General features: G+C 41.9%; 1 protein-coding gene across 1 annotated transcript in view; it reads right to left on the reverse strand.

Moving 5' to 3' along the window:
* The window catches only part of LOC126473373 (uncharacterized), an 89,147-nt gene that overhangs the window by 30,530 nt on the left and 42,343 nt on the right, over positions 1-16,274 (reverse strand). Inside the window, exons 6-7 of the mRNA XM_050100380.1 lie at positions 4,853-4,925; positions 164-286 (exon numbers count right to left, since the gene is read on the reverse strand). Coding sequence (XP_049956337.1) covers positions 164-286; positions 4,853-4,925 — 196 coding nt within the window. The remainder of the gene's footprint in view (positions 1-163; positions 287-4,852; positions 4,926-16,274) is intronic.

The following is a 16,274-nucleotide window of genomic DNA, read 5'->3' on the forward strand; positions in this document are numbered from 1 at the left end:
TAATTCTGAAGATGTTCTAAAAATTTAAAAATACTTTGTCTTTTCTTTAAAACCTGTGCTGTTCTAGTTTCAGTGATTAGAAAGTATGTGCATTATTTCTTTTCTGTACGTTATGATAGCTTGTAACTCAGATTTTACTAACTACATGCCAAAATATACTTACTTTTTTGTAGTGCTTCAGACTGTTTCCCATATGGTTTGCACATTGCTGGTCGAATACAGGTCTTCATTCGAGACATATTTTTCATTATTTCAGTGAATGCCCTGACTATTTTTTCCTGTCCCCCTAAAAACAAAACAAAATAGAAATACAAAAATGAGAACAACACTCAAATATGAAAAGATTGTGATTGTTCATTTGGTAATGTGTAAGCAGTTTCAGTTCTACACAGCACACAAGATACATGAAAACCACTATCACCTAAACTTCATTTATTAAGCACTGAGTGTCTTTTCTGAATATGATACTTTTGACTGGACTACATTTGATCTCTTGCATCAATTTCCACTGATGGTTATTTAATGAAAAGTACATGAGCTATTACTACTAATCAGTTTAGAAGCTGAATCAACATTAAAAATTGCCATTCTAATAGTGAACAAACAGGCATCACTATGTATTGTATATTGAGGTAACCAATGATTTATTAGGACTATCAAGTAAGAACATTTCAGTAATACAGTGAAGAAATAGAAGAAGTTCTACTATGAAGACCCAAAATTTGTAATGTTTTGGCCAGAAAGGGCACCAAATGCAAGACAGGAGGCCCTGAGCCACAAGCGAGACTGGAGCTGGACCGTGAAAGTCATCACATTGTCTGACCAGATGCGATCATCACACACACACACACACACACACACAGACTGTTTTGCCTACCTAAAAGAACGCTCATAATTTGCAGAATACAGACAATTTTTCAACGAAAGAGCTGACACAGGGCTTGCAGGTGCCAGAGAAACTAAAACAATAACAATGGAATGCTTTCCAAGAAAAACTTGTCTGGTAAGTGCATATGTATTTTTAGCATGAAAAGCTATGAAACTTGCTGTTAAATAATTTGACTGATGAGAAAATTTTGCAGAATGGTACAGGAGAGATCCTCCTAAAATGGGTGGCGTTAGTGATATCCTTTGCGAAAGACCCTTCACTACAGCTCAAAGATTCCTCAGGATTTTGCTACTGGAGGCAAGGAGTGTCAGTGATTCAGAGCCAGCAATTCCACAGAGCCACCACCACCTCCATCATCTTTGTCTATTACGCATGCCAATGTTCTCTCGCCCTAAGCATGTGCCTCCAGAAGGCCTCATTGCCAGCACATTGTATATATTGCCAGGTAATGACACACACACACTAAACACTGCCATCATAATACATCTGCCAATGGTCCATCTGTCTCAGAGTAACAATAAACAAGCTTTGGAAAGCAACCCTCAACAATTTTCATTAATATAATACACACATTATTTTGTTCTTACTGTCCAACACGGTGATGGAGATATTTATTCATTTGTTTTGCAATGACTGGGAGAAAGCCAAATACTAAACCTCTTTTTCCAAAACTGTTTCACCAAGGGAGACTGTACTGTGGTTCCTCCTTTAAATCACTGTACCCCAAGGTGGATGGCTGGTTCGTAACAAGAAATTTCAGCAGGACCTGCAGCCACAACAGTAATTTGACACCTGTGTGTACAGATAAAGGAATATTGTGTATTATGCACAACACATATCAGAATCCCCAAAAGAACTACAGAGAAAGTAAATCATCAAAACCATTGATACAAACAGATAACAATGGAGACAAATCCAGGGCTACCTAGCAGGTCATGGGACTCTCAACCTTTGCTGGTCTCGGCAAGAATCACTCAGCACTTTTGCAAATATGGGCTCCACACATGGCAATATTGCATATTGATTGGTGTATAGAATGTTGCAACTGGAATTGTCATAAACTTTCTCGTGTGAAAAATATTGTTCTAATGTTAATGATAATATATGTTGCAGTTTTTGAAGCCATATAGACAGCAAATAAAACCAGCACTAATATGTGAACACTAATGACGAGTGGAAGGCAATACATTTTGGTAAGGTGAGAGAAACACCCATTGTGATTTGAGGAAGAAGAGCGCTGATAAATCCTATTCATATGTAAGACTTTTATGAATGTAAAGGTGGCCCAGCAATATGTATATTAGGTTTTGTAGGCAACACCACCAGTCATTCCTGTACAGCAAGGCCAATGCACATGACCACACAGTTTACTATATTCGTATGTTGACAATGTTCCTTTTTAAGATAGCAGATTTGTTAATAACTGATTCATTTAGGATGTGCTAGGACAAGGTCTGCTTCAATTACAGTTAATGGTTAATATGATGTATGAGCTAGGCCTTAATTGCAGTGATGAAATGTATGACAGTATGCTACAGGAAGCTGCATGATGGAAAGCTTTAAAGCATCACAGCCTGCACTACTACAAAACCCTGTTTCTTATTGTTCTTGTGTTTGTGATATTTCCTAAATTTCAGTAATATCAATGCCTGTGAATTGTAGGTCTCATGTGGTTAATGGTGACTCCATGTAATGATTTCTATTGCCATTATTACGTTCCAATGTTACAGAGAGATAAAAGACAACTTGCAGTTGTCACATTCTGAGCTAATACTTGGTAGAAAGAGGAATAATACCCTTCTTGCTACCTCTACTAGGAGCTCAAACATAAAACAAACTCCGCCCAAACAGGCCATGAAGGCCCAACAGTACCGACCAGCCGCCATATCATCGTCAGCTAACAGGCATCACTGGATGCAGATATGGAGGGGCATGTGGTCAGCACACTACTCTCCTGGCCTTATGTCAATTTACGAGACCAGAGCTGCTACGTCTCAATCAAGTAGCTCCTCAGTTTGCCTCACAAGGGCTGAGTGCACCCTGCTTGCCAACAGCGCTCAGCAGACCAGATGGTCAACCATCCAAGTGCTAACCCAGCCCGGCAGTGCTTAACTTCGGTGATCTGGCGGGAACCAGTGTCACTGCGGCAAGGCCAACATGCCCTCATATTTACGTCAGTACAGTTCTGTCAACATAGCTACATTCATCTACCCCACTGGTCAGAAATGCAATGCTACTGTGTGTCAAACTAGCAAAGGATATTCCTGCGTAAATAACAGTATGTGTCACTCTGTTCAAAACCCTTCTATTTATTACACTCAATATGGCTGATCACCTAATCATCATCACTGTTTTAATTTCTTACCTTACTTCACATCACATTTTTGTCAATTTACAATTTTATAAAAAAAGGCACACCTGCAAGATATCAGCACCATTTGGGCCATAATTCTGATAGTACACAGTTACGGCCTTCTGAAATTGCAGCTTTTAAACATTTGCACACACTGTTGTTTGTCACTTGCTCTGGTCCCACTGCTGCTGCCTAATGCCCCAGTACTAAGTATTGTACGGCAGAGTGATGATCAGAGCCTTCCTACTCACAGGATGTTGAAGGCGAGGGTAGAGAAGGGGGGAGGTTGCCGTGTGTCCAATGCTTTTTGAAATCTTGTCAGAGAACATGTTATTTTACACAAAAAAGAGGCAAGTCAAATGAGTACGTAATATATCAACATGAAACACATAATATGTGTCCAATATAATTTTCACAATATTCTCATACTGGTATTCTGCACCAGTACTTCCATAATACTCGAAAATCAAAATGAATATATCTAATCAAGAGAATAATTATTATTAATTATACAAATGATGGGAATTCCATGTTGGAATATCAAAAATATAAGAAAAAGATAGATTGCTACTCACTGTAAAGATAAGACATTGAATCGTAACAGGCAAAACAAAAGAACATTTACGCAGTAGCTTTTGGCCAAATCTTCTTGAGAAAGCACTACACACATTTATTCACACAAACAAGCGTACCTCATGCACACATGACCAACACTCCAGCAGCTTGGGCCAGAATGCATTTTTTTGGTCAAAAGCTTTTCGTAGTGCCTGTCTGCATCTCAATGTGTCGTCTTTAAGGTAAGTAGCGATCTATCTTTTCCATGTACTGATTTTCGATTTACAATTTAATCATGCCATTCTTGTTGAAGAGTAGCACAAATCCCACAAATGCAGCGTCAGCTTTTGAATACAAAGAAAATAATGCACAACAGTGATGTTAAAAATTAAGTAGCACTAAGCTAATTCTTTAATGATGCATTCATTCATTTTGTTAATTTACAGTGCATTTGAGTATCATGACAAAGTGTTCAAATCCAAAAGATCTCTTGCATCAGCCACAGATTAGGAACTGTGCACTTGGGCACAATGAACAAAGCACTGTCGCTTGTTGGTTCACCCACATTATGAACACAAACTTCTTACTCACTCCACTAAACAGCACTTTGCACTCAGGCATTATGCAGCTGTAGTGGGGCAGAGTGAGTGACAAACAATCAGTGCCTGCAAATGATTAAAAGCTGTACTTTCAGGCCATAACTGCATATTTTCAAAATCATGGCCTAAATTTTCACTCAGGATCCAATGCTGGGGATGATATCTTGCATATGTACTTTTTTCTTCTTAAAATATGAGGTTAAGTTGGTGATGTTTTTTGTCAATTGTACCTGATTTCATTTAAAATTACAAGTAATATTCTTTCTTTAGCCATTTTAAAATTAGTTGGGCTATCTTTGCTGACAACACTTCCATGATAATATACTATTTACCATCCAGATATATAATATAGCAATCTTTTCAAATTTTGGCTACATTTTGTTACATTTGATGGGTACTAAATTTCATTTAACTTTACCACAATTGTAAACAAAAATTCGAAATACTTAATTTTACCTTCAGAACCAGAGGATGTTCTTTTATCCATATCACTGTTGGGCCAAGCTCCATTATGAAGGGCTAGAAGATCCTGAAAACAAAGCAAAATTATTTCTTCTAAAGTATCTGACACTGTATAATTCATGTATTCCGCTCTGCAGGAAGAATGAAGCTTAATGTCATTTTAATAAACCACTTCCAAATTTACTTATGAAAATTAGACAACATACTAAATGCAAAAATTTCTCTCACAATGTAAAAATTCAGAGAAGTATTGAAGCACAAATGACCAAATGAAGAAGCACTGAGACATTACCATATTCTATGGACTATAAGGCGCACTTTTTTCTTCGAAAAATTGCCTCCAAAATTCAGGTGCATCTTGTACTCAAAATTAATACAAATATCCAGTGTCTGATTTAAAATTCCCACCAGTCTTAAAAATGGCCATATATTCGCACGGCTATTGCAATCTACGGTGCCAGTGAACTTGAACTGAAAGTGCTTTACGTTATCAGTAACAGTTCAATATTTTTGTTAATAGCAAATTTTGTAATGGAAAAAAATAAAAGGTATTCATATGATGTGGGCTATAAATTGAAAAGTAATAGCATATGTAAAAGAACATGGAAACGTGCCGCAGAGCGGCATTTCGGCCCTCCACCAACAGAAAGAAAAACACCATTCGTGATTCGCAGGCTAGTAAGAACTGAAAAGAATGAGGAAGACTATGTGCAAATAGAGGACTGAGATGTGCAAATAGAGGACTGAGTGCAAAATGGCCAAAACTAGAAGATGACATACTGAAATAGACTCAAGGACACTGTCAAAATGGCACTGTAATTCATACAAAAATGATTCAGATACACGCTCATAAGCTAGCACTACAGTGGAACTTAACAGACTTTAAGGGTGTTCTTGGTTGGTGTTACAGATTTGAAGCGCCATTGACTTAGCATGTGAATCAAAACCAAAATATCTCAGAAAATGCTACAAGAGTATGAAAAGAGAATATATCTTTCTATCGCTTTATTATTCAACACTGAAAGAAAACCAGTGTGGAACTAAACCATGTAGCGATTATGATCGACACTCCTCTGACATTTGATGTATCAAGTAACAGAACTGTTGCCATGAAAGGTACTAAAACTGTAACTACAAAAACAAGTGAACATGAAAAAATGCACTACAGTGTTGCCCTTTCATGTTAAGCTGATGATGCTCATCTTAATCCAATGATCATTTTCAAGTGTGAAACAATGCCAAAATCTTCTGAAATACTGCCAGGTGGTGGTGTTCATGTACTTGACAAGAGTGGGATGGAGAAGGCTGCTATGAAATTAGAGATGAGCAGAGAGTGGAAGGAAAGGTGCTTTATTGAAGAAGAGTTCTCTTCTTGTGCTAAATCAGTTTCGTAGTCATTTGAATAATTTTGTGAAAGAGAAATTGAGAAAAGGAAATACAAGGCTTGCTGTCATTCTGGGAGGACTTACTTCACAATTGCAACATCTTGATATCTCGATAAACAAACTATTAAAAGTGTATATGAGAGAGGAATGAACCAAATGGATGATGGATGAAACTCAACATGAATTCATGTTGAAGGGAGCTTTAAAACGAGCTACAATCAAACAAATGTGTCAGTGGATGAAACAGTTGTGGTCTAGAATGAGAGAAGGTATTACTTTTAAATCTTTCAAGAAGTTCAACATAAGTAATGCTCTCAATGGCAGTGGAGACCATCTTATATATGAAGAGGAGAATGATGACGACGAAGAGGGAGAAGAAAGTTCAGGTGACGATGTTCAGAGATTTTAAGTGTCAGTTAGGTTTTATAAACTAAGAGTTGTTTTTTTTTTTTTTTTTTTTTTTTTTTTAGTCTAGCTTTGCAATCTAATAAAAAAATTGCAAAATTTATTTACAAACTGATAAAAATTAAGATGTGTCTTATAGTCTTTAAAATATGGTATTTAACTGGTATACATTTCTTAACAGCACAGGTAGTTACTAAATCTTTATTTCTGTAAAAGTAAAATATAAACACCTGTCTCACATTGACAAGGATGAGATAAAATGGCTTTTCATGTTAAATGACAAAGTGAAGATGAAAAAATTAACACCAATATGAACTACTGGAGTTAAGAGTTTCTTTCTTATGCATGGAGGTAAATAAAGTGCATTTTCTCTAATTATACCAAAAGAAAAATTCAAATAAGAAAGCTGTAAAATTTCAAGGAGACAGAATGGCTTCAGAAGACACATTCGAAAGTACGAAAAACTATACCCAACTTTTGAAACTTCAAGTTCGTTCCTCAGGATGGAAATAGAAATTGGGAAGAATGGAAAAGGGAGAGAGAGGGGGAGATAGAGATAGATAGAGAGAGATAGAGATAGATAGAGAGAGAGAGAGAGAGAGAGAGAGAGAGAGAGAGGTCACTAGGAGCCCAGATTGAGAGGGGCCTACCTACCTTGAGGTTAAGGGAATACAAAGATAGATTATCCATAAACAGAGTTTTATTGATGAATAAATGCTCTTTTACACGATGTCAGATGAAAGTGCGTTATTTATTCACCTCCCACTGTAGGGAATTTGGTTGTGTGTGTTTTAATGGTTGCAAGTATTCCTAGGAAAATACGTACCTTCAAGCTATATTATCAATCAGATTAAGATACAAAAGTTTTTTTGACAACCCAAGGGAAGGCATTCTATGAAAACAGAGCTGTTTAGGCAATTAACCATGGAAGGAAAAGATAAAAAATAAATGGTCTAAGGCAGCACAGAAGGTGCAAACTTTGCAGTGTTTACCACTATACCTGTGCTCTGAACAAAACACATAACTGTACTAAATAAAGCTTTAAATATGTGAATAAAATGGTGGCAGATGTTTATAAAGTTGAACATAATTGAAAGTGTGCTCAAACATTGCATTTGAGCAGCGATTTGGTTTTAGTATTGTGAGGTATGACAGCGACTGACTGTTCATCATCAAATCCAAGCAACTTACAGAGATAAGGAAATAAATGTTTGGTTTAGGATGTGTGAATCTTTACAAAGAAGGACCAAACTGGTTACCATCGAGAGAGACTGAAGAATAGGTGGTATGTGTTGATGCAGTGCTTAATCATGAATAACATAATTACATTTCATATTCAAAAAATTTAAAAGGCAATTCTACATTCATTTGTCAGGCTGAAGTTTGACACTATGCCTTCAACAAATGCTAATTAGAAGATGAAATGTCAGAAAGTTGCAATGGACTTCTTGATTTAATACTATCAGTCTGTTAACATACAGATTTTGCTTACAAAGTGTGTTCCAAGGAACTGTATTTTTTTATTAATAAAAAACATAATTTAATGAATGATCTCGCATATAGAATGTACAGGTACCCTTCACAGCCTAAAATAACAAGTTGCAAATTTTTTAAGGACACCATAAGTAAGATCCCAGTTACACTAATGCACTATACACTGAGCAGAGTTTTCTAGAATTTAAAAGCTCTTTTTTTACTTTCTGTACAGATATGAAGTCTAATCATTAGTTTTGTCAATGGCTCTAAATATTTGTAGCTGTCTGGTGAGTACGAAAGAAGGAAACAATGTATAGTGTGACATCACATACTTCACAAAAGTATCTTGATTCCCTTCTTGCCTTCTTCAAATCACCATCGCAAACTCAGCTTTTTATCACTCAAATCCATGTCACAGGTTTTTTGTTCACAGTGGGTGGAATTAATGATGGCCAAGGTTGGAGAATCAGTTGCCTGGCACTGTTGATTGAAGACAGGTGACCTGCTGCTTGTGAAGTGAACTCTTTCTGGTGTTTTGAGATAATATTCTCAATAAGAACATGGAACTCGAGAGAATTTTTCTTGCCACCTCATTTTCTTAACGGCACTTGTGTGTTCCACAAAGTTGGTTCGATATGATGTAAAATTTTTTCTTGTAACATCTCTTTCCTCTTTTACACATTGGTGGGTTGATAACTAAGAGCTGATCTACTTTGTCTACTCCATCTATTGTGTTGTCAAATGCCATGGCTCCTGCTGGCTTCAGCCCCTCTTTGTGTCTTTTGTTTACAGCTTTTACTTCAGCATTGTGAATACTGGTCAAGATAGACACTTTTTTCTTGTCCTTCCGACAAACTGCTGTCACTTTTACCTCCTGAAAACCCATAATTTCCTCCTCCTTAATTTTCTAACAGCAAAATGATGGAGACATGTCTCTTCTGGATTGCAGTCCAAATCCATACATATCAGTTCTCTGAACAAACAAGTCGATGAATTTAGGAGATGTGAAGTAGTTATGCAAGGCAATGACCTTTATTCAGAAGAGGTTTTATCAATATCACAACAATCTGTTATGGCTTTATACATTACATAACATTTTATACCTTTTCTTGTACATATAATGCAAGACCACACATACTCGCTATGGGACTCTCATGCCAAGAATGTCTCAATTACAAACCTTACCCTTTTCAGTGGAAGATTGAAATCTGTCTTGTACAACATCAAACTCACATTAATCTCTACATATCTATCTGGCAGGCACAAACTTTTGAATTTGTTATTGAGGTATTCCAGTAAAGGTCAAATTTTATTTAGCATTGCTGGTGGATGGTTCACAGGATCATATGCAGAGCTGTGAAAAAGAATGAGGCATTTTTTTCAGCATCCATAAATGAGAAAAACCCAGCACTTGTCAGAACATCAGTGTAGCAAGTATTGGGTGTTTTGTCCAATTTGTCAAATACACTCGATTGTTGGGATTTATCACAGTACTTTGAGGTACTACAAAAGCATTAACACTCACATTTCATTGCTGATATGTCCTTCCACCGAAAATATGTTGCTCTTTACTGTGCCTGCTTGTCTCTTGTGACAATGATGTTGATCAATCATTGTCAATGAATTGATCACATATGGTATGACATCCTCTGTACAGTTTTTCATTAATGGAATAGCAGGGCTTCTTGCACTTGGAAATCTTGGAGGAGTTAGTTGGAGCATAGAAGATGTATTTATTATGTATCACTCACCAAACAGGCAAACTTACAGTCTCCAATAAAACATTTTTCATCATTTTTGGGGCTGCTAAACTCAATGTCAGACTCAGGATAGCTATTGCTATCCATTTTTGAATGTACTGCATAAACAACAATACAAGACAGAGGCATAAATTTTGTTTTTGAATATCTAAATGTGCAAAAACTCAAAACAATATCTAGTAGAAAACATCTGAACCAAAACTAAAACTGTCAGGATATAAATACTGGACTCAATTTTCTCTAGTGACTTTACACTCAATTGCCAGCACTAAAGTGATATAATCAAGATTTTTATTTTTCATATATTTGTTCTTAAGTTGCCCAAGTAAATTATGGATTCTAAGTTTCTGTTAAAATAATAATAAAGAGGTAGCTCAGGACTTTATTTAAAAGCTTAACAAGAAGAATTTTAAAAACAAATCTGAGAAAACTCTGTTCAATGAAAGATCATGTGAAGTGTTTAGGAGCACGCAAGACATATTGCAGGGGAGATGTAATAATTGCTTGTGTAATCAGCAATAAATCATAGGACACTGATAGACAAAAAAAGGCTACACTGTCAAGGAAAGGCCATTTTATTGAAGTGATGTGAAAGTAAATTCATCATTGTAGTAATATATCGTAACAAATACAGACCAAATGAAACACACATCACAGCAAACGGTGCCCAAACCAAACAGTTGCATCCATATACAGAGTAACCCACCTCCCGCCCCCCTCATCACCCGCTCCTGTGATGGCAATGCAGGCATGTGTATTCTTGCATGCAAACAATCATAAATGTGTCTAATGGCATCATGTGATAGACTGTCCCAAGCACCTTACATCTTCTGCTGCAATTTGGCAATGGTTCCAGTAGACTCTGGAGAACAAGTAAGTTCCCACATCCATATGATCCATACACGTTCAATTGGCAACAGACGTGGTGATCTTTCCAGTCAGGGCAGCTGTTGTACACTGTGAAAGGCACATTGCATTCAGCAGCCAAATGTAGAGGGGCACTGTCCTGTTGAAAAAGCAGATCACTTTCCACTTGAAGAAATGGCAGTAGCACAGGGATAACAACTGCACAACCTGTGCAAAGTAGCAGGCACTGGCTATTTTAGCCGGCAGACACATTGTGACTGCAAGTTGCGCCTGATGCCCCCTCCCCCCTACACACTCCAAGAAGCCTGGTCTACATCGTACACGTGAACATCTATCACAAATAGACTGAACCTATTCTCATCACTGAAGACAACCAAGCAAGATTCCTCTCTCCAGTCAATGCTTTCATGACACCAGAGTAGCCATGCTCGGTAGTGTCGTGGTGTCAGTGGTGGCCGGCCAGTGGCACATGCGATCTTAGTCTTGCTACAAGCACACAGTTCCCAATGGTCCTTGGTGACAAATCATGTGCAACATGTGCCCTAATTTTTTCCATGGATGATGTTTGGGCAGTCACTGCTGAACTCACAATGTGAGAATCTTAGGAAGCGTCTGTTCTGTCTGGATGTCCAGAATCTGGTCTACAAATGTGAGAATGTGCAACAGACCACTGCAGAAAGCAGCAACACACCACCGATACGGTGTGCCCAACATGTGCAGCAACCCACTGATACGTCCATCCAGCTTCCAGCAGGCCCATAATGCAGCCCTGTTAAAATGCCTGAAATTATTCAACCGGAGTACAAACTAGTTGGCGAAGTGTGGTTGTACCCTAGAATGAATGTTGCACACTCTTTTAACCGTAAATTCAGCACTGTTATTCCTTGCAGATTCAAAAAAAGGGTGCACAGGCAGACCTCCAGGGCACCATCTCATCACCAATGACAGTAACAAAGAAATCACCAGCACTATAACCTCTCAGGGTGCACATCTTATACCCTTGTGCCACTGAACATGGTCCTTAAAGGTGCTACATTTTTTTTCCTGGTGTTGGATATGCTTGCCAATGATGTTCAGATACACAGCAACATTAGTTGCATATGCAAGGACACAACAGAAATTAATTTCCTCAAACCTCTTAAGCTTGTGAATTTTACCTCTGAACATATCAAACATTCCTTCTTCATGGATACTTCCATGACAAAACTGAGTGGGGGGAAAAAGGTTACTGCAGTAGCCACCAGAAAGATCGTGGGAGGCGCACATTGGCACGGCGCGTCACGGATGGTAGTTACCGCAAGTAGAGTCCTGTCCACCAGAGGGCACGCGAGAATTCGGACGCGACCTCTGCCGGCATAACAACAACAACAACTCCGGCAGCACGGGCCGTGCCCAGTCAGTTAACATCGGGCATGCCTAGGACACAGTCCCAGTCTACGCCAAGTGAAGTGCGACGTAAACGTGAACAGTGTTACTACACAATTGGCAACGAGTAGGGTCGTTCATTCGCGTGTTGCGACGTCGTTCCGGTTTCGCAGCTTCTCCACGGCATGGAGGATTTGGTGCGGGTTTTGGTTGCGCAGCAGACGGAGCTCATGGCCACCATGAAACGAGTGCTTCCGGCGTTGCTCTCCACGCCGTCTGCTCCGGCGCAGTTCCCTCCTCCCTTTCCCCCGTATGATGAGACGGCGGAGGATTGGGACGCATATGAACATTGCCTTTGGCAGCATTTCCAGGCGTTTCATGTTGCCGATGCGGAGGTATGTCGTGCTCTCTTCTTGTCTTGGGTATCTCCCTCACTGTATCAAGTTTTGCGGCAGCTAGCGCCGTTGCAGGAACCCTCGTCCTTGTCTTTTGACGCATTGTGTTCATTGCTGTCTTCGTATTATCGCCGCCGCACGCATGTTGTGGCGGCTAGGGTCGAGTTCTATCAATGCAAGAAACAGCCCCATCAGTCTTACCGGGCGTGGGCCGCTACCCTGCACGGTCTTAGTCGCAAGTGTCGTTTTGTCACGGAGCAGTCGCGAGAGTCGTATGCCCACGTTATGGTACGCGACGTCATTGTTCGTTCGGCCCCTGAAAGGGAGGTCCGGCAACGGGCCCTGCAGTTAGAAGACCCTTCCCTCGAGGAAGTCCTGTCCATTGCTCAATCGTATGAAGTCTCTCATGCAGCAGGTCAACAGCTGGAAGCGTGGTGCGACGTCGCGGAGGTTCAGGCAGCGCGGCTGCGTCCACTGTGTCCGGGGTGGACGACGTGCGAGCGGTACAATCCGGCCGTTATGGCCGCTCCCGCACGGCGCGTAAACAGAATTCCGGCCGCCGGCCCCTGTTGCCGTCCTGTGCGTCGTGCTATATACATCATGATCGGTCAGAGTGCCCCCAGCGTTGGGCCGTTTGTCGCAAATGTAATAAAAAAGGTCACGTTGCTAAAGTTTGCCGCTCAGCCTCAAAAGAATCGAAGGAAGCAGGTACAGAGGACATGGACGTTGACATTCAGGAAGTTTCATCGGGCCAGGCTTCCGACGCATCGGCACGCAAACTCTTTATCGAGGTGTCGGTTCGGTCGCGCCGGTTACAACTGCAAGTAGATATGGGCGCGGCAGTTTCGTTGTTGAATGCACAAACTTATCCCGACCTTGGATCGCCCCCGTTGGCGCCAGTTTACTGGCGTCTACGCGGTTATGGTAAACAGTTCATTCCCCTACTGGGTCAATTCACTACCGACATGACTTACAAATCAGTCACTCGGCCTATTACTTTTATTGTTGTCAGTGATGCGAGCTCCGCTAACCTTTTTGGCCTGGATGCCTTTCAAGCTTTCAGTTTTTCTATCGCTGACACCATACAGTTGGTCTCCAAAGACGTTCCCTATCAATCATTGGAATCTTTGATCTCAGACTTTCCAGATATTTTTGAGGAGGGCCTGGGGCGTGTTTCAGATTTTGCAGCTCACTTAACGTTGAAGGCGTCGACTCGCCCGCGTTTTCTACACGCGAGGCAGATCCCCTTGGCTCCCCACCCTCAGGTAAAGGAAGAGCTAGACCGGCTGACAGCCCTAGGGGTCGTTCTTCCCATTTCTTCCAGTGAGTGGGCTTCGCCCCTCGTTATTGTAAGGAAGCCCTCGGGAAAATTACGTCTTTGTGGCGATTTCAAGGCCACCATTAATTCCCAATTGGTGGTGGACACCTATCCTTTGCCTCGTGCTAATGAATTGTTCTCTGCCGTGGCGGGAGGCCAATATTTTTCGAAAATCGATCTGTTGGAGGCTTATCATCAGATACCACTTGATGAGGACTCCAAACGGTTGGCGGTCGTCAACACCCCGTTTGGCCTTTACCAATACCAGCGGTTGGCCTTTGGAATATCCAGTGCCCCGGCGATATTCCAGCGTTATCTTGAGCATGTCACGTCGACAATCCCTCATTGTATTAATTACCTGGATGACATAATTGTCACAGGCCGCAGCACGAAGGAACACTTGCACAACCTTCGCACCCTCTTTCTCAAATTCAGGTCTGTGGGCTTGCGTTGCAACCTGCATAAGTCAACCTTCATCCAACCATCCATTGAGTATGTGGGCTACACCATCTCTCGGCATGGTATCCAGCCACTAGGAAGTTTGGTCCAAGGTATCGTCAACCTTCCTCGGCCCGCTTCGCTGAAAGAGTTACAAGCCTTTTTAGGCAAGATAGCCTATTACCACCGGTTCATTCCCAGGGCTTCCACTATAGCCCACCCCCTGTACTGCCTTTTGCACAAGGGTGTTCCTTTTGATTGGTCGCCTGCATGCGAGCGAGCGTTCACCTCGTTGAAGGGCCTCCTCACGTCAGCCCCTTGTTTGGCAACTTTTGATCCCCATAAGCCGTTGGTCCTGGCTACAGATGCTTCGCAGTATGGGGTGGGGGCGGTCCTGGCCCATCACAACGCAGATGGTTCCGAGCAACCACTGGCGTTTGCGTCTAAAACGCTTAGTCCCGCGCAGGCTCATTACACCCAGGTGGAAAAAGAGGCTTTGGCCATTGTCTACGCTGTTACCAAGTTTCACCCTTTCTTGTATGGCACGAAGTTTCAGTTAATCACTGACCATAAGCCGTTAATATCGTTATTTGGCCCCGCCTCTCAGATTCCGGATAGGGCGGCCCACAGACTACAGCGCTGGGCCTTGTTCCTCTCTAAGTACCATTATGCCATTCATTTTCGCCCTACAGGACAGCATGCCAACGGCGACGCTCTTTCCCGTCTTCCAGTGGGCCTGGATCCTACGTTCGACCGAGAGGAGATTATGTGTTTTCATTTGGATGTGGCATCCCGCCAAGCGGTTGATGGCTTCCCGATCACTAGTTCTCGAGTCGCCAGGGAAACGGCAGCTGACCCGGTTCTCCGGCAAGTAGTTCACCTCATTCAGCAGGGGTGGTCGTAGCGCCCTCCGGGCCGGGTCTCGGACCCTCTTCATAATTATTTTCTTCTACGAGACCGCCTCTCGGTCTTGGAAGGAGTTCTCCTTCTGGCTACCGATGATACAGCTCCACGCGTGGTTGTTCCTGCAAGTTTACGTAGGGAAGTCCTCACGTTATTACATGAGGGGCACTGGGGTGTTTCCCGTACTAAAACCTTGGCTCGCAGACATGTGTACTGGCCCGGTATTGACAGAGAAATTGAGCACTTGGTGGCCGCCTGTTCCCAGTGTGCGAGCCAACAAGCATCTCCCAGGGCAGCGTTCTCTTCATGGCCGCCGGCAACCCAAGCATGGGAACGTGTTCACATTGATTTTTGTGGGCCCGTTTCTCAATGGTTTTTGGCTCATTGTCATTGATGCTTACTCCCGATTCCCATATGTGGTTCGCTGCTCCTCAACCACTTCAGCAGTTGCAATCCAGGCACTAGCAAAAATCTTTTCTGTGGAAGGTCTGCCAATCACCCTGGTCTCGGACAATGGACCGCAGTTTATTTCGCAGACCTTCCAGGATTTTTGTAGGCGCTTCGGTATTCGGCATGTTTGCTCTCCCCCCTTCCATCCACAATCTAATGGGGAAGCCGAGCGCATGGTGCGCACATTTAAGACGCAGATGAAAAAGTATGTGCACGAATTTCCTGCGGAGGAAGCATTGACGTTTTTCTTGACGGCATACCGGACCACACCAATGGGAGAACGCAGCCCCGCAGAGCTCCTCCATGGGCGTCAACCTAGGACTCTGCTGCACCTCCTCCGGCCTGGTCCTCGCCAGTCTTCACAAAACGGAGTACCTGGCTTTCCGCTGGGTATGTCGGTCTGGGTCCGTGGGTTTGGTCGCAATCCACGTTGGATACCAGTGGTGGTCCTGCGCCGAAATGGCCGCCGGCTCTATACCTTGCAGGCGGGGGACCGGGTGGTACGTCGTCACCAAAATCAGCTACGTCCACGTTCGGGCACCCACCCTCCGACCTCTCGGACACCGGCTTCCCCATTGCCGGCACCTGTGTTGGTTTCACAGAGGACGTTACCTCCTCTCCCCGCTGTGCCTCTGCCGCATTGCGATGGTTCTC

The sequence above is a fragment of the Schistocerca serialis genome, chromosome 4 (assembly GCF_023864345.2).
Source record: "Schistocerca serialis cubense isolate TAMUIC-IGC-003099 chromosome 4, iqSchSeri2.2, whole genome shotgun sequence".
Classification (NCBI taxonomy): domain Eukaryota; kingdom Metazoa; phylum Arthropoda; class Insecta; order Orthoptera; family Acrididae; genus Schistocerca; species Schistocerca serialis.